This window comes from Tasmannia lanceolata, unplaced genomic scaffold (genome assembly GCF_043159265.1).
Source record: "Tasmannia lanceolata isolate RefF3 unplaced genomic scaffold, GAP_Taslan_0.1 ptg000004l, whole genome shotgun sequence".
NCBI lineage: Eukaryota > Viridiplantae > Streptophyta > Magnoliopsida > Canellales > Winteraceae > Tasmannia > Tasmannia lanceolata.
Genome location: NW_027518681.1, coordinates 13297300 through 13318737, shown reverse-complemented (window position 1 = coordinate 13318737; position 21438 = coordinate 13297300). Strand labels below are relative to the sequence as shown.

Sequence of the window (21438 nt, the reverse complement as noted above, 5' to 3'; positions counted from 1 at the left end):
ATATGATTTTAGAAAACTTAGCAAGAGGTGCTAATCAAATAGTCGATAAAACATTTCTTCTTTCATAACCCTCTAATCAATAATGAATACGCTTAATAATTTTAATTGGGCTGCATTCTCACTTAGACAATAAATGTTTAGTAACTTGGGCCTATACCACCTCGCCCATTTTATTATTTTCCTTCCTTGACCTCTAACCATGAAGTATTAATTAAATTTAATCAAACAAGATATCCTTGAAAATGGCACTACTTTTCTTAATTTACTTCCTTGAAAATGGCACTACTTTTCTTAATTTACTTCCTTGAAAATGGCATTCATAAGTCATCAAATCACTTGACTAGTATTTGAAAAAGAGAGGGCTATATGTAATTGAAGGGTTTAGAGTCTTAAGACCCCCTTCAATTACGGGCACCTCAGGCACTAAAATCAAAATAACTGTAAAGGAACACTTCCATTGGTCTACACACTACTCAGTCCTGTCCTTTCTTTGCTTTTGTAATTATAAAGTGGGACCCACTACTGAGTCTGTGGACCAATTTAAAATGCTTACCGTTAATACTTCTTCTTAATCCCACTCAAAAACTGACATAAGCATTCAAAGTTCCTATCTGTACAAAAAGTAAGAGCTTCAAGTACAAGACTCTAATGAGAAAAAGATAAAGCTCCTCACTCGTGTGTAACATGCCATATTTGTCATCCTCTTTACCATCGTCATCCCATGACCATACGCATGACCCCATGCACGCAAACATAAAGGAAAGTGATAGACTCGCCCCTCCTCTACTCTAATTATGTCTACTCTTTAACTCTAAAAGGGGCTGTGCCAGGTAACAAAAGGGGTAAATAAATATATCATTTCACATATAAAAAGCCACCCAAGATATCAACGAAACACCCTCCCAACAGATAAGAAGAGGAAAAATTTTCCTGTTTTCTTCTCCCTGCTTCTTCTAGCTGGGAAAACCACCCAAAAATACAGTCATGGATTCTACTCAGAACAACCTCAAGAGGCAAAAAGCTACTCCAAATCCAAATACAGCTCAGAATACCATTCAAAACCCAACCTCTCAACCCACTCTCTTCAACGAACCCACCTCAGTTCTCGACCCACGTGCGAGCTCCAGCCCCGGCGACGGCTCAGACCCCGTCACCGGAGTTCGGACTGCCGCCGGTACTTCTTCAGACAGTCCACCTCATCTCCCCAGCGAGTGGGACCCCATGTTGTTGAAACTCTTACAAGATGATGATGATGATGATGATGATGATGATGATTCTTCTCTCTCCCTTAATATCACCCCCTCCGAAATTGTTAACGCCACTCTCCCTCCTTTCCCCCCTTCCGACTCCTTCGATTTCAGTCTCCCCCCGAATCAGATTCCGAACGATATCTCCATCAATCCGATTCCGACCAATTTTTCTCTCAGCCAATCACAATTAAATCTGCTCCTCCAAGCTGCTGAATCAGTCGAATCCAAAAATTACTCTCTGGCGTTAGTGATATTGACACACCTCAAGCCAGAGCCAGAATCAGCATTCCAAAATCCACTTCAAAAAGCTGTTTTTTACTTCAGAGAAGCTCTCGAGTCTCTGCTTCTCGGAGGAGTAAATCACATAAACCCTCTCTCTTCCTTTGAGACAATACAAAAAATCATCGCCTACAAAGACTTCTATGACATGTTGCCCATCTCTCAGTTTTCTAACTTCACCTCAAATCAAGCCATTCTCGAAGCCGTTGAAGGTTTTGCTCAAGTACATGTGATCGATTTTGACTTAGAATTAGGAGGCCAATGGTCTTCTTTCATGCTCGAAATCTCGGAAAGATACAAAAGAGCTCGGATCCGGCCACCATCCGTCCGAATCACGGCGATCGTCGGGAAGGAATCGATGGAGACTTTGCTAGCGAGGGAAAATCTCAGCAAATTCGCCAGGGATCACGGCATGCGGTTTCGGATCGATTTCGTGACTGTAGACATGTTCGAAACCCTAGTTTTTGGCGCGATCCAGTTCCTAGACGGAGAGGCGATCGTCGTGAATTTATCTCCGGCGATTTTCAGGCAATTTTCCGGATTCTTCCGGTTCCTCCGCCGGATCTCTCCTCAGATCACCGTGTTCGTAGAAATGGAATGCCGGACCCGATCTAACCTTCCGGTGTCGTTCTGCCGGAACTTCGCCGGCGGGATTGAGTACTACTCGTCGCTGATCGGATGTGTCGAGGCCGTGTCGGATTCGGGCATGCCGGAGAAGATGGAGAGAATCGAGAAGTTTCTTTTCCGGCCGGGGATTTTACAGTGGGTTTCGGATGCAGGGAAGGAGCCTTTACCGTGGCGGGAACTGTTCTTGAATGCCGGAATGGGACCGATTCAGTTCAGCGAGTTTACTGAGACTCAGGCCTTGTGCTTGGTTCGGAGGGCCCCAGTGCCGGGTTTCCACTTGGCAAAACGACATGCTTCAATGGTGCTTGGGTGGCAAGGGAAGGATCTCATTGCCACGTCAGCGTGGAGGTGTTGCTGAGTTGGAAGACCCGCGGTCGTTATTTCTGCTTCCGTAACGTTCTAGTTGCGGGTTTTTTTGTTTTTTTGTGGGTGTTTTTGTTGGCTGTCTCTGTCTGTTTCTTCTCTATTCCTTGTTTTCTCTGTTCTGACTTCCTTTTTCTTGGTTTCAAAGGAAAATGTTTGAGAAACAATAGGACCAAACCATATGAATCAAAAGAAAATAATGAAGGGTAAGTTTTACTTAACATTGCTGCTGTTGTTTTAACCTTATTTCTTGAGATTATGTTCTGAGAGATTTTATACTGTGTACATGAAGTCCCATATTTTTGCTAAAAGTACAGGAGGACCCACTTCATAGGATGATCCAAACCGTTCATTTATTGTGCCACAACGTAAATAGGATGTACCCCGTAAGTCGTCTCCACAGGGGCCTCCAATCTGTAAATGTTTGTATAATGTGCAGTCCCTCTACGATCATCCCATGGAAATGATTTTAAGTGTAGAGCATGTTTGGCCCAACAAATGAACGGGTTGGATCATCTCAAAAATTGGGCACCACTTACTTTTTGAAAAATACCTGGGCTCCCCCTGGATCCATAGACTGTAAATTTCTATGATTTAACGGTCGAGGATTCTATTTTAATTTTTATCTTTTATCTTGGAAATGGATGGTCAAAAGATAAAAGAAAAAGGTTCAGAGCCCGCAATATGTAGATTAGATGCAGCCATGGGGAATTCAAGATGAGTTGGGCAGACTAGATGAATGGTCGAGATTGATGATTGGATTGGATACGTATATTGTAAGATGTGAATTGGTGCATTGGATCCTTTATAGATTTGGGCTGTGATTGTTTTGGATTTTGTGAACCGATGGTGAGTACAAAACTGATTATTGGACTTTGAGTTGGTTCGCAAAATCCAAAAACCTTTCTCAGTTGATGAATCCCAAGTAGATTTTGTCCAAAAATATCTTTTACTTTATCCGTGTACCCCCCATATTCCAATGGTAGATGTGTGTCGTGATTATGGTCTTTGATCTAGTGGCTTAAACTATGTCCAATCCCATGCAAAAGACACCCTAACCCCTTTCAAAAGGGACATTTTTTCTTTTCTTCTTTCTACCTTTTTTTTGGCAAATTTTCACAACCAATTTCGAATTTCAAACATTTGAAAGCATTTATGAAGGAAATAAAAAGCAATGTTTATCGAAGAGCCAAACAATCTTGTACTGTGAGTGGTGGTCCACTAGATCAACAGTGCAACCACAATTCACCTGTGCGTGGCATACAATGGGCTTGCATGTACCAAAACAATCACATTGTTAATTTACTCCTCAGATCACCAGAAATTTGAGAACCGATTGTGAGTCCAAAATTGACTGTTGGACACACAATTATGTTTAAGTTTGGGTTCAATAATCATCAGTTCGAGACTCAACAATCTTGAACTCACAATCTGTTCCCAAAGTTTGGCTTCAATAATCATCAGTTCGAGACTCACTATCTTGAATTGCTCCCAATTTCCAAAGCAAGCAGGGACTTAATTTTGAGTCCAGTTATCAATTTTGAACTCACAATCTGTTCTCGTAATTCAAAACAAACATAGGCATAGCATTAGGCACTTTATGATTTAGATTCTGAGAACTGATTGTGGGTCCAAATCTAATTTTGAACTCAATTTTGGACCTTAGAGATGGCACATGTGGTTAGGTTCAATCCTAGAAAAAAGTCGGATCGGGTTCGGGTGAGGGTGAGGGTTGAGGGTTTGGCCAACCCGGCCTGAGTGAAATCCGGCATTTTTTTTATCAATTATTTTTTGTAAGCTTAAAAACTCAGGGTTGAACTTGCGTCGGGTCGGGTCAGGTTCAGGCTGGAAAACAGATTCCTCGTGTCGGATCGGGTTGAACCTCGTTGGGTTGGAAATCAGTTTGGGCCAGGTTCAGATTGGGAAAAAGGGTTCCTCGGTCAGGTCTGGTTCGCTTCAACCCTACCCATCCCGACCCAACCCGAGTTGCATCTTTAAATCATGCGAGCCTAATGGGTGCGTACGAGGAACAAGCTTAATAAAATAAAAATACAAAAAGACTAATAGTTAGCTCCTTGGTTCTCATGCAGACGTAATTAGATCCGTTGATCCGACTTTGGACCACAACTCTGGCCAATTGTTGTTGACTTCACTTTGATCAACTAATTCTAGCCATCTGTTCCATTTAAACTTATTAAGGTCCGCCCGCCTTGAATAGCTAGACCATTGATTTTGAATCCTTGGAATCTCATACTGATCTACTAGCAAAAGCTTAACCCGGGCCCACCCAGAATATGTTAGCGCGATCGGAACCCTTCATCTGAGGGTCTTACAGACGATGTAAAGTGAAAATCAGTCCCTTCAAACATTTATAACCATTTGATCATGTAGCTTGAACGTGGGCGGTTCGTTATCTTTATCGACCGTCATATTGCGAGCTATTGATTGAAAGGTTGGGATTATCCCAAAAGCACGATCCTCAATTGCCTGAGAAATGAAAGGCGTCGATCACGTTAGTTTTTTATGTGTGTGGGCCCGGATCGGGCCTCTCGTGCGCTTCTCATATCAAGAAATCTTCTCTGGCTTTTGAAGCGTGAAAGGACGAAGAAAAGGGCAAGAGAAACGCAGAGAGAGAGAGAGAGAGAGAGAGAGAGAGAGAGAGAGAGAGGATTAGGGTTAGGGCTAGGGCTAGGGCTAGGGTTTCAGAATTCGGCATACGTTTCTTCACCAGGCATTAAGAAATCGATTTTTCTCATAATCGACCTGTAAAATCTCATCAAATGGCTGCTGCTCTTCTAGGATCCACCATTACTGGCGAGGTGCGCGAATTCCCTACCCTAAATCTCTCTCCCTCTCTCTAATATGATCTTCTTCTTCTTTTATTTCATGCAATCGAACTTTTCTTTTTCTTGATATTAGTGCTTGATCTATTTAGATTTGTGTTTTTTGGTGATCGATAGAAGATCGAATATGAGGTAATGAATTTTCTAGTTTGATTTCAGTTTATTACTGTTTTTTCTTCTCTGGCACATGATTTGTAGAAGCTATTCGATTTCATTAATCGAAGAATGTTTCTATCTGTGCGTGGGATGATGCCGAGGAGAGTTTTTTTTTTTTTTTTTTTTTTTTTCATTTTTTATTATTTTTTTGTGGCCGATGTCTAGGAGATTTGGTCACTGAAATTTTCAATTAAGTTCAATAATTCTTGTCATGGTTGTTGTGCTTATCCATGAAATGTTGAGACTCTTTTTGTTGTCTTTTCTAAACAATTCAAGCAATCTATTATACCTGAATACTTGCATAGGTCAAAGGTGTCTAATCTGAGCGCCCAACGCAATATGATACTGATGCTGGTTCCAATTCTTCATGGTACCACAGATACTAATTCAGTTTTCCCTTCTTTTTTTTTTTTGAAAACTTGTACTTTGAGTTACATATGTGTAATTTAAATTTTGAGTATGTGAGTCTTTGAGACCCTACGGTCAGTATTAGTATTAATTCATTATTTTATAAGCTAATTATAGTCAATATTTCTAAGACCCTGTTTGTTTAAGATTATGCCAACCGATTGCAAGTCCAAAACCAATTATTGGACTCAAATTTATGTTAAATTTTGAGTCCAATAATTGGTTTTGGACTCACAATCGGTTGTCTTAATCCCAAACGAACAGGGCCTAAGTGGTACGTACGTGTAATTTAGATTTTGAGTATGTGAGTCTTCCCGCCCCAATTTTTGTATCTGAATCATAGTTGCCGGAAACTCCATGGGCAGGTGGGAAACCCATTTCCCCTAAAACACGTTTCTCGCGGTTGGGAAACTCGTTTCCCCTAAAACGCGGGAAACGCATTTCAGGAACGTTTCCGAAACATGATACAAAATTGGAGAAATGTTTCCGAAATGCATGGGAAGCATATGAGAAACTTATTTAATCGTGTGTAAACGCGTCTTGTGTTTTTCTATCGTTTCTGAAACACTTCTAATGCGTTTCCGAAGACATTTCTCATTTGATTTTCTATTATTTTCTCGTTTCTCGTTTCCCTTGGGTTTTTTTTTCATGCGTTTCCCGTTTCGTTTCCCGAATTCGTTTTCCACCCCGGTAACTATGATCTGAATATCGTAGTAAGCAAGACTCTCTGAACTGGTATAGGAAGTGTGAGTGTCCCAGTTTTAGAATTTATCTTCTCGATTTATGATTATGGTAAATTACTATGAATGACAGCTGTTCATTAAATTCTAATGTTAGGTGTTGGATGCGATACATTACTATGAATGAAAGCTGTTCTTTAAATTCTAATGTTAGGTGTTGGATGTGATACGAGGTTCAAATCGGTTTGTCTATAAAAACTCTTTATTAAAACTTTAAAAGATCCATATGAATATCGGTTATCCAGAGTTGGTGTACCTTTTGTCCCTGTTTTGTACTATATATAGGCTTTTCCTTTTGTGAATTGTGATGAACTTGTGCCAGCCTGTACAGGTTGGTTTACGGTTGCTGCTTTACCCACTTGGTTCGAACATTGTCATCCGGGCGGCTTGGTGAGTTCTAAACTTCATTTTGTTTGTTCTAGAAATGATGGCTATTGTAGTTTTCTAAGAGAAATTGCATTTCTAAACTTCACTTGGTTTGTTCTAGAAATGATTGCTATTGTACCATAAAAAAAGAAAGAAAAAGAAATGATGCCTATTGTAGTTTTCTAAGAGGAATTGCATTTTACATTTTTCATATTAACTACATCTCGACATCTCGTAAAGGTAAGGTTTTCATGCATATTGCTAGTGACTGATGAATGTGAACCTTTCCATGTATGATTTGGACTTCCATTATTGTAGTTCTGGAAATTTTAATGCTGTCTGCTTATTATCAATGTGAAAAAAGGTTGTTTATCTTACTTTCCTGAAACATAAACAGCAGAATGACTGTATTTGCTTTTGTCATTGGTCTATTTGGCTTGTTCAGTTGTTCTGTTGGGACCGCTTTTCCTATATACTCAACATTCAAGGCTATAGAAAACAAAGACCCGAATGAGCAAGAAAGGTGGCTTTTATACTGGGCAGGTTAGTCACTGACTTAGTTGTGTTTGGTTTCTGTATTTATGATTGGTAATTTTCTTTGTTTTACCTTCCTAAGGGGGAAGAAAGAATCCTTGTAGTAGTTTTTATAATCACTTTCAAAGGCTTCTCTTTGGAATGGTGTAATGCTTATGCTACTCTTGTTTATTTCATCGGCTCGGTTCATAAACCTTGAGCGAGTCAGAGTCGTGGATGCAAAGTTGTCACATAAAAGTGTTAGTCACACTTGTAGTAAAGGAGCAACTGAGATAAAAGATTTTCAGCCTATAAGTTTAACTTATACCTTGTGATTTTCTGCTTATTGTTAGCATAGATTGATCTGATCCCACGTGTTGTGATGTCCACTAATAATTTGGTTTACCATTCAAAAAATAATAATGATTTGGTTTGTTCATATACAAGATGAAAGGGGGTTTTTCTTTTTCCTGCACAAGTTCATAATACTATTAGCAAGTTACAGTGATCTAATATGCTTTTATGAGTATAGACGATAGATGTTCTTTTCATGTCAAATCCAATTGAAATTGATTGAGGCTGTCTTCTCTATGCCCCTTCTAAGAAGCCTTTGGTCCTTTTGTAGAGTAAACATAATCCACTTTTCTTGTACATGGCATTATTTCAGTGATGGGTTTCCCTCAAAATTTGACTCCATGAAAGTGATGTTTTGGAATATTTTGCCAGTAGTACTAAATTAAAGTGATATTTTTATCAAGTTAATTATAGAAGAATTCTAGTTGAACATGTTCTTTATTGTGGGAGATGAAACTCATACTCATGCTTCTTGATTTGCAAATTGTATTGCCTTTATTGTGCTGTTATGATAAAATCAGCACAGAAGCTTGCTGATGTCAGCATGGATGCGCCCAATTTTTTATTCAGTCTGGAAGTATTAATACCTGTTGTAAGCTGGTTTCTAGTTCTAAGCTTAGTAAAGAATTTGGTGTAATTAGGAGATATTTGGATATGTTTTAAGTAAAGAAAGAGCCCTAGATTAATTATTGATAGTAAGTGTGATTCTATTTAGAACTAAAGTCCATGTGTATGTGGAAAAGTGGGAATGAATGGTGCTTTTTGGGTTTTTAGGGTTTATGAATGGTACGCAAACAATGTTCTTATGAAGGTTATTTTTTTCTGCTGTCTACTCTTAAAACGACGTCCATTTTTCTTTCCATCTCTTATGCTCTAAGGTATGTGCTGATCTTGAAAAGGGAAACTAAATTTTGGAAGTTGGATTATCGTGTTTTTCTTTCTGCACCATAATTGGTTCCAGAGCAAGTTCAATCTAAGTAAGGACTTGTATAGCTGTATTGGGTAGCGTGGCTGCATGGAATTGTGCTTATCTTGAATAGCAAAATTAATTTGAATCTGGATTGCTAGTTTTTTATTAACTGCACCAGAAGCATTAAACTTGTTCACCCTACCATTTGCTGCCATCTTAGTTTCAATAACCTGTGCTTTATGGCATTTGATAATGATTAATTCTTTTTCTGTTTTTCATATTTGCAGCATACGGATCTTTTAGCCTTGTAGAAGTGTTTTCAGACAAAATTCTCTCCTGGTACAATTCTAGGACACATTTTGATATACGTTTATCTATTGGGTACAATTCTAGGACACATTTTGATATATGTTTATCTATTGGGTACAATTCTAGGACACATTTTGATATCTGTTTATTTATTGGTTAAGGTGACTCGTGGAAAAGTATTGTGGCCTTTCTTAGTGATTTTGCAATGAACAACCTTGGACTTTGTATTTGGCTAGTGATTGAACATGAAAACATTAGTTTATCTACCTTTATGTTATGGCAGTTTTTTCTTGAATGGTATGTCATGCCAGGTTTGTTGTTTCTATTCTTCATTTGAATTTACATTTTGTTGTGTAACATTAGTTAGTGGGATTTGCTAGCGTCTATCGTAGAAGGGATTTTGTGGATGGTCTGTTGCATCTGACAGCAGCCACAAAGGCTCACTTTTCAGCAGATTTTGTTTCCTTTCAAGAGGTGGCTGCTGTCAGATGCAACAAGACCATCCGCGAAATGCCTTATGCGATGGATGCTAGCAAATCCCTTAGTTATCTGGTGCAGTCTCATGTTTCCATTTATGTTGGCTGAATCCTTCACCTGCTGAATTATTGTGTATGAGAAGCTTCTCTTGAGGATAATAATTTAGCAAATATGTGTAAATCAGTGATATCAAAACTGGGAACAGTGAACATAGGTGAGGAATGACACACCCCCACGCACGGAACCTCTTGACAACGGAATCACTCTTCTTTCCAGACAATTAGGTTCCGACCTTATTTGTCAAAAAAAAAGGGTTCCAACCTTCTGGTTCAATTGCTGGAAGGCTTGCCTATCCTCTATTGTTCGCTCCATATACTTGATTTATGTCATTTTATTCTACTGTGTTGAGGAAAGTTGCGTTATTTCCCACCCACGAGAATTGCTTGGGTGGGAAGGCAATAAGGCAAACTAGAAAGTGTTTATTTTTCTTAGGTTTTCTAAAACCTAAGGAATAGAGACGAGAGGTTTTCTCGTGTGGGCGAGGGGAAGGACGGCAAGAGAGGACGAGCGAGAGGCTTGGGGTGTGACGGCTACCCTAAGGGAGAGAGAGAAAAAGAGAGAGAGAAGAAGAAGGAAGAAAAGGGTTTTTTCTTGGGTTTCTTCTCGGGTTCCTCTTGGGTTTTCTTTCGGGTTTTCTCGGGTTTCTCTTGTGTACGATCTTGGGTTTGAGGAGCAAGGAACAGGTTGCGGGTTTATGGGTTTGTGATTAATCCATTGTAATCCTTGTATTTTGTTTTTCTCATAGTGGAAGATCGTGTTTCTTGCCCGTGGAGTAGGCTTGGCCGAACCACGTAAATCTTGGTGTTCATCTTGTGTCTTGCTTGTATTTATTTTACTTTCCATTTAATTTATGCACGATCGGATTGATTTGCCCGGCAGATTTTCTCAACAAGTGGTATCAAAGTTGTGGTTCGAGCATCGTCGAGTCCGGGTAGAGTGATCATGGGTGTTGTGTTGGATTGCGGTAAGAGCAATTTTTTTGGAGTGGAAAGATTGTCCAGACAGATTCTTGTTCGAGGTGGAGCTATACACCGAGAAATGCGAAGTAATCTGAGATGACGGTAAAATCAAGTTCTATTCAGTTCAACATTGACAGATTTGACGGAAAGTGGAGTTTCACCCTATGGCAGATGAGGGTGAAGGACATCCTAGTTCAACAGGGCTTGGCTAAGGCGTTGAAGGGAAAGGATGGGAAGCCAGAGAAGATGACGGATGCCGAGTGGGAAGACATTGAGTCGAAGGCGATCAGCACGATTCGACTATGTCTGGCAGATAGCGTTATATTTAACATTTTGGAAGAAGAAGATGCGCCTAAATTATGGGAGAAGTTAGAAAAGCTTTATATGTCAAAAAGCTTGGCCAACCGGTTGTATCTGAAGCGGCAATTGTATGGCCTGAAGATGCAGGAAGGCGGGGATCTTCTGGAACACATTACGGTGTTCAACGGGCTTGTGGATCAGCTCCACAAGGTTGATAAAAAGTTGAAAGAAGAAGACAAGGCCCTTTTGCTTCTTACTTCGCTTCCTGATTCGTATGACAACCTAGTGACGACTTTATTTCATGGTAAGGATACAATAAAGTTGGAGAAAGTCACGGCGTCACTCTTATCGACTGAGATGCGGAAGAAACATGTTCTTGGTGGAAATGAAGAGCATGGGTTGGTTTTTCATGGTGGAAATAAAAGAGGAAGGTCGTCTGACAGGGGATCAGGAAAAGGCAGGTCAAGATCCAGGGTCGGCAGAAAGGGTGTGCAATGTTACCGTTACAAGGAATATGGCCACATTAAGCGGGATTGTCCGAAGCGAGCTGACCAGGCGGACAATGGTGCTATGAATACTGTGGTGGCGGTAACGGATGAACAGAACGAAGAGTTTGGAGACGTTCTCACAATGTCCACAGGTATAAACGCTTCTTCTCATGATGAGTGGATTTTAGATTCAGGATGCTCTGTTCATATATGCTCTTGGAGGGAATATTTTGATACGCTCTAGGAGACAAGGGCGGGTGTAGTGTCCTTGGGTGACCAGTCTACTTATGACGTCACAGGAGTTGGGACGGTGAAGATCAAAATGTTTGATGGAGTGGTTCGTACTTTGGGTGGTGTGGCATATGTCCCAAAGATGCGAAAGAATCTAGTATCGATTGGCCGGTTGGACTCCAGGGGTTGCAGGTTTTCAGGTGCAGGTGAAGCCATGAAAATTACACGCGGATGTATGGTTCTAATGAAAAGAGAGAAGTGTGGCGGGTTATATCGTCTGGTCGGGAACACAGTGACTAGTGTTCCTAAGATCTCGATGGTTAGTTGGAAACGGAGTGATAGCGCATGCACGCGTAGGGTCTCTTTCGCAGTTGCTGCAGAGACGAGTTTCCAAGGGTGAGAGGAAGACAGTACCTGTGTTGGGGAGGATGGATCGAGATCCCTCTCCAAGGTTGACTAGGTGAGTCAACGGGTTGGCAGCTACACATGTGCATTGGCTGCGTTGATCGAATCAAGAGGAGTCAGAACCAAGGTGATTCAAGAGTGTGTAGCTGGTACTTCAGAAGGCCAATGACGGTTTCGTGGTGACAATGGACCGGTAGTGACATCAACGGAAAATCTTCAGGTGGCTGGGAAATAAGCCAAGGTGGAGATTGTTGAGAAAAGTTGCCTTATTTTCCACCCACGAGAATTGCTTGGGTGGGCAATAAGGCAAAATAGAAAGTGTTTATTTTTCTTAGGTTTTCTAAAAACCTAAGGAATAGAGATGAGAGGTTTTCTCGTGTGGGCGAGGGGAGAAGGACGACAAGAGAGGACGAGCAAGAGGCTTGGGGTGTGACGGCTACCCTAAGGGAGAGAGAGAGAGAAAGAGAGAGAAGAAGAAGGAAGAAACAGGTTTTTTCTTGGGTTTCTTCTCGAGTTCCTCTTGGGTTTTCTTTCGGATTTTCTCGGGTTTCTCTTGTGTATGATCTTCGGTTTGAGAAGCAAGGAAGGGGTTGCGGGTTTATGGGTTTGTGATTAATCCATTGTAATCCTTGTATTTTGTTTTTCTCATAGTGGAAGATTGTGTTTCTTGCCCTTGGAGTAGGCTTGGCCGAACCACGTAAATCTTAGTGTTCATCTTGTGGCTTGCTTGTGTTTATTTTACTTTTCGTTTAATTTGTACACGATCGGATTGATTTGCCCGGCGGATTTTCTCAACATACTGTATGCATATTTTTTTGGGATATCACTAGCATGGTTTTAAATTTCGACCGAAATCCAAAATTTCGGATTTCGGTCAAAACCGAAACCGAAATCCGAAATTGCCGAAATGTGCCAAATTTCGGCAACTTCTCTGATTCTTTCTACTTGAAAACTGCCCTTTTGGACTCCCTCTTCAGCTTTGTACTGTTTCCTATAGTTACCCTCCTTTGTTTCATCTTCCCAGCCCCAATCTGTTGAATAATCTCCCAGGCTTGATGCTGTCTGTTTTCACGATTTACTACCAAATCCAGACCCATTTGTAACATCTCCATCTCTTCCTCATTGCCTAAGTCCTGTGAATCCCATTTGTAACCTCTTCTCCATCTTCCTCTCTTTCGCCCGCAATTGAAAGGACTTTGACACTGATTTCTAAAGGTTTACTACACACCTTCCTTCTCCTTATCTATGCCACCTGCTGCTAAGAGAACTTTGTGACGATATCCATCATCTCTACTGTAACCCCCCTCTCCTATGTCTTCTTTATCTTTACTGCCATCTCTCCAAAATGAAATTATTAAGCCTAGTTTTTTCTGTTGCCTATGTTATGTACTTCCATATATCTGAACCATGCATTTCTTTAAATCTTACAGTTTTCTACTTTATGGAGCTATATAATTCCTTCAAGTACTTATAAGCACATCTAAATATCTATTTAAAGTCTGCTTTCTGTTTGATGTGAAATTATGCCGCTTAAATAGCCCATTTGTTTCTTTTGTGATTACATTTTCGTTCTTGAGCTTACTGAAGCCAAATCCTCTGCTTGATAATGGTTTCTGGGCATTATTCTTCAGCCTTTGAGACATTGTTTGGGATGTTTGCAGGTTTCCAGTGTACTACTATGTGAAGTTTGCATTTCTCATTTGGCTCCAATTTCCATCTGGTGATGTACGTCTCTCTAAAACAATATGCATTCAAGACATTTTTTCTAAAAAAAGAGATGCATTCAAGACATTGAAGCTAAGCATGGTGCATCTTTTATCAGATTATCACCTGAACATGTAAATTTACAATGAATGACAGCACATTAAACTTAAAAAGATGTATCAGGAATATAAATTGCGTGTGTTTTGTCGTGTCTGTATACATACATTTTTGAAATGCTAAAATCTTTGCTATAAGTTCAACACTATGAGGCTAACACAAAATTTTGTCAAAACATTCACGTCAAAGCTTCTAAGTTGTTGTAACAAGGTTTAATCATCAACATAGAACATTCTGGTGAAACAACAAAGCACAGGAAATAAAGCTTCACCCTAGAATGGTCGCAGAGATGCATCTTGGTGCTATGCTTTTGTCCGTCCATCAGTGTGTTTGACCAAGGTTTAAATTTTGGTTTCGGTTTCGGTCTCCACGGAAATAGAAACGTTTCGGTTTTGGTTGGAAATTTTGGTGGAAATCCTGTAAAATCACGTAAACATATGGAAATATATGCAAATGATAGAATTTAGATAAAAGTCCGGGAAATGCTAGAGTAAGCACAAATACACTCACATAAGCAAGACAACCATCCATAATAGTTTAAAAGTATCGAACACCTAGTGACATAGAATGTCGCGCCTGTCTGATAATTTAGTACATACCAAATTTTACATGCAATTCATATAAATTTTTATACATAAGACATGCACCGCATTTCACATGCAATTCACACTTCCCAAATGGGATTTCGTTCGGAAAATAAAGACGAAAAAGGAATTGACCGACGATTTGGTCAATTCCATTGCTTTTTTGTATTTCGTGGGGATACGAGCTCACTTCCTTTTCTTTTCTGCATGTGTCACACCATGGGATTTTGTCTTTATCTTCCAAACGAAATCCTGTTTTGCTTGCAACCCTCATTATGTAATACATACTGATATAATATACTATTATTACACTTATGATTTTGGTTTATGCATTTCGGTCGTTTCAGTTTCGGTTTCGGTTTCGGTGGGATGGAAACACAAATATTCCAGTCATTTTGTTTCGGTTTCGGTGAAAATTTAATCCATGCATTAGATTACCATGTGTAAATGCAACATCAAGAACTGCAAAGATGAATGGAACTAATTTGATATGCGCCAAACCCTTTTGTTTGTCCCATCTTTTCTTCTTTAGGTCTAGCATCCAAATTATGCCCATAAACTGATTGGATAATGCCTTTTTTTTAGCATTTTAGCTGTCAACCGTAATTGGTGTTTTTGTTCCTTGCATGGTTGTAGAGAAGTTAATTTCCTTCAATAATGGAAATGATTACTAGGAAACCAGTTTGGGAAGAATATTGTTTTCCTAGATTTGGGACTATGCCTGGAAAACGGCTGTGGATAGCTTCCAAAACGCGGTGAAACATGCAAGGAATGTCTTGGAAACTGTCCCCCATCAGAAAATGACATGGCAAACATTAGATTGGTGTTAGGGAAAATGGTGCTTGAATTCATATCGCATATCTGTTCTATTGTTTAATTACTTAATCTTAACAGAAAAATGATTGTACTTGGTCGAGTAGATAAGCTTTTCTACTCGACCGGGCAAAAAACAGTGGGGGCCCACATTGTTTGGGTGATCCAAACCATTCATTTGAAAGGCCCTTACCTATATAGGATGTCCACCAAAAATCAGATCCATAGGATCATCCTAACCTATCCAAATGTGGACGGAAAAATGGGGGGAAATGGACAGACACTGTTTGTCCACAAATCTGCCCATTTTCCCTCCACATTTGGATGGGTTAGGATGATCCTATGGATCTGATTTTTTGTGGACACTCTATCTAGGTATGGGCCTTTCAAATGAATGGTTTGGATCACCCAAAAATATGGGCCCCACTGTTTTTTGCCCAACCAAGTAGATAAGCTTATCTACTCGGCCGAGTACAATCACTTTTCCCTAATCCTAAACTGTGGTTACTTAGTTTCAAGTGTTCTATGCAACAAGTTAGTATTCTCTGTTTACAAACATTGTAATGTTGGATGCCTATATTGCTATAATAATTAATAAGACCTTATTGGTAAATTAAGGTTATTCATTAAAAAACTATCATTTGATCGATGTGCTACTCGCTTGGGAGTAAATGCCAGCCGCCTTCCACTCAAGGATTTCACAAAATTGCCTCTTGAAAGATCTAAATTTATTATTTATTTTTTTTGAAAGATCTGAATTTATTATCTCTTATTGTTCTTCAAAAAATTTATCAAAACTTTCTTAGAAAATGTTTATCCTTTATTTCATCATGGAATTTCATAATCCATGATTCATATCCATGTTTTCATTGGCATTTATTTGTTTTTCATATATCATTTCCATGAGATTCCCATTGTTTTCACATGTTTTTTCCTACGTTCCATTTCATGTCCTTTACTTGATGTCCCTATGATCCATGCTTTTATTCTTCATTCCCCATAATTTTGCCCTTCTTTCCAATGAAATTGTTTAGTTCATTTGAAATATCCTGCAAGCATCACATAGGTGCTAGTTTTGTTCAATGTGTAAAAACACGGACTCGGAAGAGGACTCGGCCAAGGTAAAAAGGAGTCGACGCAAGTGAGTCAATGATTGATGCAGTCAATTATTTATTACCTCGGACAAGTCAAAGTTGTTTTTTATTGACTTTGTATGATAGAACTTGGACTACGACTCAAAAAATAATGATAGAACTTGGACTCGGAGGAGAAATGGCCAAGGTAAAAAGGAGTTGACTCCGGCAAGTTGATTTACTTGGGGATTTTTTAAACAGTAGTGGTTTTATCGATCTTCAGGGAATAAAACTTGCTAGAAGATTGACAAGTTCTTAAATGTAATTTATATATTTGTAGGACTGGCAATTTATTGGTTGGTTGGTAATATTTGGCAGTAGCTGATATGAAAAGGAGGAAGAAGTAATACTAGTAGCATCCATTCTATTGGGAGTCTTTGAGGGTTCTAGGGGTCCAAGGAAAGGAGATCCACTCTTTCCCTTTTTCTTTTCTATTGTTAGGGAAGCTATTGAGTCGGCTATTGGCAAATGCAGAAAGATATAACTTGATTGAAGGGGTGAGCATAAATGGAGTGGGGTTCATCCATGGTTTGAAATTTTGAACACATGAAATCCTGGATTTTTTGGTCAAAATTTCGATCAATTCGGTACGTTTCGGTTTCGGTCCTCACCGAATTTCGGATTTCGGTCGAAAATTAAAACCATGGGTTCATCTCTCGTCTCCAATTTGCCAACGATACTCCCATCTTCCGTAAGGCATTAAAATATCAATTATTCAATTTCCATGTGATTTTGAGATGGCTCTAGGTAGTGCATGGGCTCAACTTTTACTTGGGAAAGAGCTTCTTTTGAGGTTGCAATGTGGAATAGTCCAATCCTCATAGGTTGGTTGAGGAATTGGGGTGCTCAATGGCCACTCTTGTATCCTATGTGGGTCTCCCATTAGGTGAGGTACACCATCGAGCACACTATGGCAGAGGCAAAGAAGAAGGTAAAAAGCTTAAGCATGTGGTGAATTGGGAAACAATTTGCCTCTCAGACTCAAATTGTGGCATTGGTGTCAAGAACCTAGTCAGGAAAAACAGCTCTCTTTGGGGAAATCAGAAATGGCTTTGGCGCTTTGGTGAGGAGAGGGAGGCTCTATGGAGAAAGATCATTTGCAACAAATATGGGGAGTCCAGAGAGGGGTTCGTGGCTAGTATAATTGGTAGAGGTCGAGGCTCAGGAGCATGGAAGTATGTTCGTTCTTTTCTAGGGATTAGGTTTAGCGTGGGGGATGGGAAGAGAGTGAGGATTTGGAGTGATATTTTGTTAGGGGTCTCTCCTTTATCCTATGCTTACGCAAGCCTTTTTAGGATTGCTAGTAATAAATCTGCCAGCATGTTTGAGAGTTACAAATGAGTGGGGGGTTGGATTAGTTTGGGGTATTGCTTTCAATAGGAATCTTAGAGGTCCTTGTTGATTGCTTCATTAACCTGCTTTCTGCTTTGGAAGAGTGTTTCATCTCATTGGATAAGACTGACCGTCGAATTTGGTCCCTGATTCGAGAGGCTCTTTCTTTTCAAGACTCTTGGTCACCCTTCAGCTTCTCCTTTTCTTTGGCACAAGGTTTGGAAACCCCTGGTGCCTACCAAAATCCAAGATTTTTGTTGGGTGGTTTGTTGAATAAAATCAATACTCTTGACAGAGTCAAAAGGTGTAGCATCTCTTTGGCAAATAGGTGTATCCTTTGTTCTCTGGAGGAAGAATCTAGCAACCACATCTTCATCCACTGTGAGGAGGCTTGCCTAATTTTGTCTCAGGTGTTCAATTGGCTCGATATTCAATGGATAGCTTCAGGCTCTGTCAAGAATCTTTGGCTTAGCTGGAACATTACCTTGGGAAAGATTCTTTGTCGTCTCATTCTGTTTGTGGTTATGTTGGAGATATGGCTAGAAAGGAACGCTCGGTCTTTTGAGAAAAAAATGCTTCCCTAAAAAGATCCAGATTTAGTGTGGCTACAGGGGCTCATCAGTACAAACATTTTTGGGCGTAGCCGATGGACTGTATTCTATGGAATTTGAAGGAGATATGATCCTGTTCTCATCCAAAATTGAAGGTTTCAGCGATTCAGAAACCTCCTCCCCCCATTGTCATCAAGCTTAACGTGCATGGTTGCTCACTTGGCAATCTCTGCAAAGTGGGAATTGGTGGGGTGTTTTGGGATCACAACACTGCTACCATCTTCACCTTTCCTGTATTGATTGGCCTAACGGATTCTACAGAGGATGAGGTTCGGGCCTTCCACTTCAGTATGAGCATCTTAATGGATCAGATGGAAGGCAAGTTGGAGGTAAAAGGTTAGTGTTGCCAATAGATTGGCCAAAATTGAGGCCTTGAGGAACTCTTCATATTCAGGGCATTCCTTCCCCCGAATGCAAGTTATCTTTTTTCCTATTTATACAAGTTATCTTGTCTAAAAAAAATCCATTTCATTGATAAAAAAAACTAAAAACTAAATCAGAACAAATACTGTCGTAGGTGGTAGTACCGAGCATGGTTTTAAATTTCAACCGGATTTCGGGGGAGACCGACACAGAAACCACACAAAACCGAAATGGTCAAAATTTCGGTTTTCCCGAAATTTGACACAAAAAATCTGTTTTTTTTTTAATGTTAATTTAATATTTAACCGAAATTTCGGTAATTTCGGCCGAAATTTAATAATGAATTAATTTTTTTTCTTTTTGTACGAGATTTTGACGTAAATTTTGAAATTTCAAGGTCCGAAACCGGTACCGAAACCGAAATTTTAAGCCTTGGTACTGAGTTACCTTGTTCGAATGGCTGCATCTGTGATAAAGCTAGACCTTTGCACTCCATCCTTGGCATCTTGTTGAATTTAATCTAGAGCATTGGGTGTGATGTATGTTTTTTTTAATCAGAACAGACACAAGTGATGTTAGACCCCACAAAAGGATTCTTCTAATGGTATCTGACAGGATTGCTAACTCCACTGTCTTGTTTTCCTCTATCAGGGGTCAAGGCATTTGTACATGAGGCATCTCCGTCCGTTCCTTTTGAGGCATCAAGCTAGGCTTAATCGAATTGCGATTGTTGTTTCTAGTGAAATGGTAAGCCTTTCATGTTTTTACTTCCTCTATGTACTCTTTTTCTTTTCATTTTAGTTTCTTGATCTTTCTTCTACAGATTGTTCTGCTCTTCTGTTTTAAAATGAAATGGTGAAACCCTAATCAAACCAGAACGAGATATTTTCGAGATTCTTCTCCCAGTCTTTCCATATCTCCACGATACATTTTCTGTTTCTAATTAAATTGTAACTGTTTCTGCTAAGACTCAGCTAGGTCAAATTGATTTCTAACTTTTGTGAACATTGGTTTAAAAAAACCCTAAGTTACGTGTATCTTTATATTCTTTGTAATGTGGAACGACTCAATTGCCAGAGGTCAATGTGGAACGACTCAACTGTCAGAGGTCAAATTGCTTTCCAGGAGTATATTTGTGGCAACATTTAGATGACCAAACCAATGGCTAATGTTTTTCAAAACCTGCAGGTAAGATTCATGACTGCGCACCAGGAAGAAATCCAATTTGTAAAGGGTTTACTTGGCAGGTTTGCAATGGCAGGTATGGATCACTCCTTTGTGTTGGGAATTTCTCTGGCTTCTTTAATTATGTAGGCTATCTTGCATGGCCACCCCACTTGGCTTCACTTAACCATGTTTTCTTGGGAGGCTCTATACCCTACTGATGTTCTCTGCTAGATTTATGAACAGAAAGCTCATGAAAAATGCTAAAAAGACACTGGCTGTCAGGCTCTTTCATAACAGTCAGTTATAAGGCCCACATGCCACTCGGGCATGATCGGATTTGTTGATCCCTCCGAAGCTCACAAGTCCAGCCGATCGCCCATTGAGACGACCTTGATTGGAAGGTTCTAACCCCGTCGATTTATCAAGTCTCATTTAGGGTTCCACCCGAGATGGGCATGATCGGAGCTTATGGTAAAAAAATGAGTTGGAATCAACTCGAACCTGAGACCCGATTTTATGGTAAAAGCTCAACCCAAACTCCCAAAAATCGACCCAAGTTGCACGCATGTTTAATGAGCAGTTTGTCTTTGTCGCATAACAAAATTCTGTGTTGTTGAATCAGCAAACCAAATGATGAAGGATGTTATTCAGCCGCGAGGACATGCTACTGTGGGTGGAGGAGAACCAAGGAGACATATCCAAGGTTCGGAATCCGATCACAATGATTGATATCCCCATTGTTTGGCAGATGAAACAGATAAACATACTGTTTCTCAAACTTAGATGGGGACGTTTGATCGGAGTCGCTTATGATCCAACCAGTTCCATTATACCTCCGATTTACCAAGGCATATCATTACTTGGGTTCTGTATCTTCTTTATGTACATGCAAGGATGAACATATTAAACAGGGATGTAAATCTTGATTAGTAAATGCAGCTGGGCTTAGCTGAGGGGATTATGAACAATTGTTGGGACATTTCATTTGTGGATGGCCTTTTTTTTCTTTTCTACTTTTACAAAAGAAAAAAAAAGGCTGTTTATAAAGGATTAGAGATTCCAGCTGGAGTGTAATTTTCTTGGAATAAAATATAAGCATTGAGGGATTTGCTAGGCAATTTCGTGATTCCAAATTCTCTACAAATGAATACGCCATTGATATGAATTTCAACCCAAAGGAAGAAAGAAAATCAAAACTAGACTGCCATTGATAATGATATCAATTTCAACCCAGAAAGAGAAAGAATAGCTAAATCAAAACTATGAGCTAAACCCCTATTATTCAGTTCAACTTCTAGGATCATCATAGATCATTTTGGATTAAGAGTTAATACCTAGTTAAGCCTCAATGGGCTTCGAGCATCGATTATTGGGCATATGTACGCCACTTTAGGGTATTTCTTAATTCATGTTTTATAAAGAGACGGTTTTATACTCTTCCTCTTTTTCAATAATTTTATAATTTTCAATTTATTAACTTTAAATCATGCAAGAAATTCAAGATTAATGAAAGTGATTATAGTAAAAAAAAACTTGGAACTCACATCCTAATCTAGCAAACACTCACACTAAACCA

General features: G+C 39.6%; 2 protein-coding genes across 4 annotated transcripts; both read left to right on the top strand.

The window, feature by feature from the left end:
- Nucleotides 1–984: 984 nt before the first annotated feature.
- On the top strand, nt 985–2514 carry LOC143875663 (scarecrow-like protein 15). The gene has a single exon (XM_077377269.1). It carries the CDS (start codon nt 985–987, stop codon nt 2512–2514), a length of 1530 nt encoding a protein of 509 aa, XP_077233384.1.
- Nucleotides 2515–5107: 2593 nt separating this feature from the next.
- On the top strand, nt 5108–20980 carry HVA22K (HVA22-like protein K). Of its 3 annotated transcripts, none has more exons than XM_077377156.1 (8): nt 5108–5338; nt 6989–7056; nt 7478–7575; nt 9097–9148; nt 13700–13763; nt 19347–19442; nt 19884–19956; nt 20485–20980. In XM_077377156.1, exons 1-8 carry the CDS (start codon nt 5300–5302, stop codon nt 20589–20591), a joined length of 597 nt encoding a protein of 198 aa, XP_077233271.1. In that variant the 5' UTR covers nt 5108–5299; the 3' UTR covers nt 20592–20980. The 3 variants fall into 3 exon arrangements, with proteins under 3 accessions (XP_077233271.1, XP_077233273.1, XP_077233272.1); XM_077377158.1 differs by lacking the exon at nt 20485–20980 and adding an exon at nt 20106–20296; XM_077377157.1 differs by having other exon boundaries at nt 5109–5338; nt 6998–7056.
- The last annotated feature ends 458 nt before the right edge of the window (nt 20981–21438 follow it).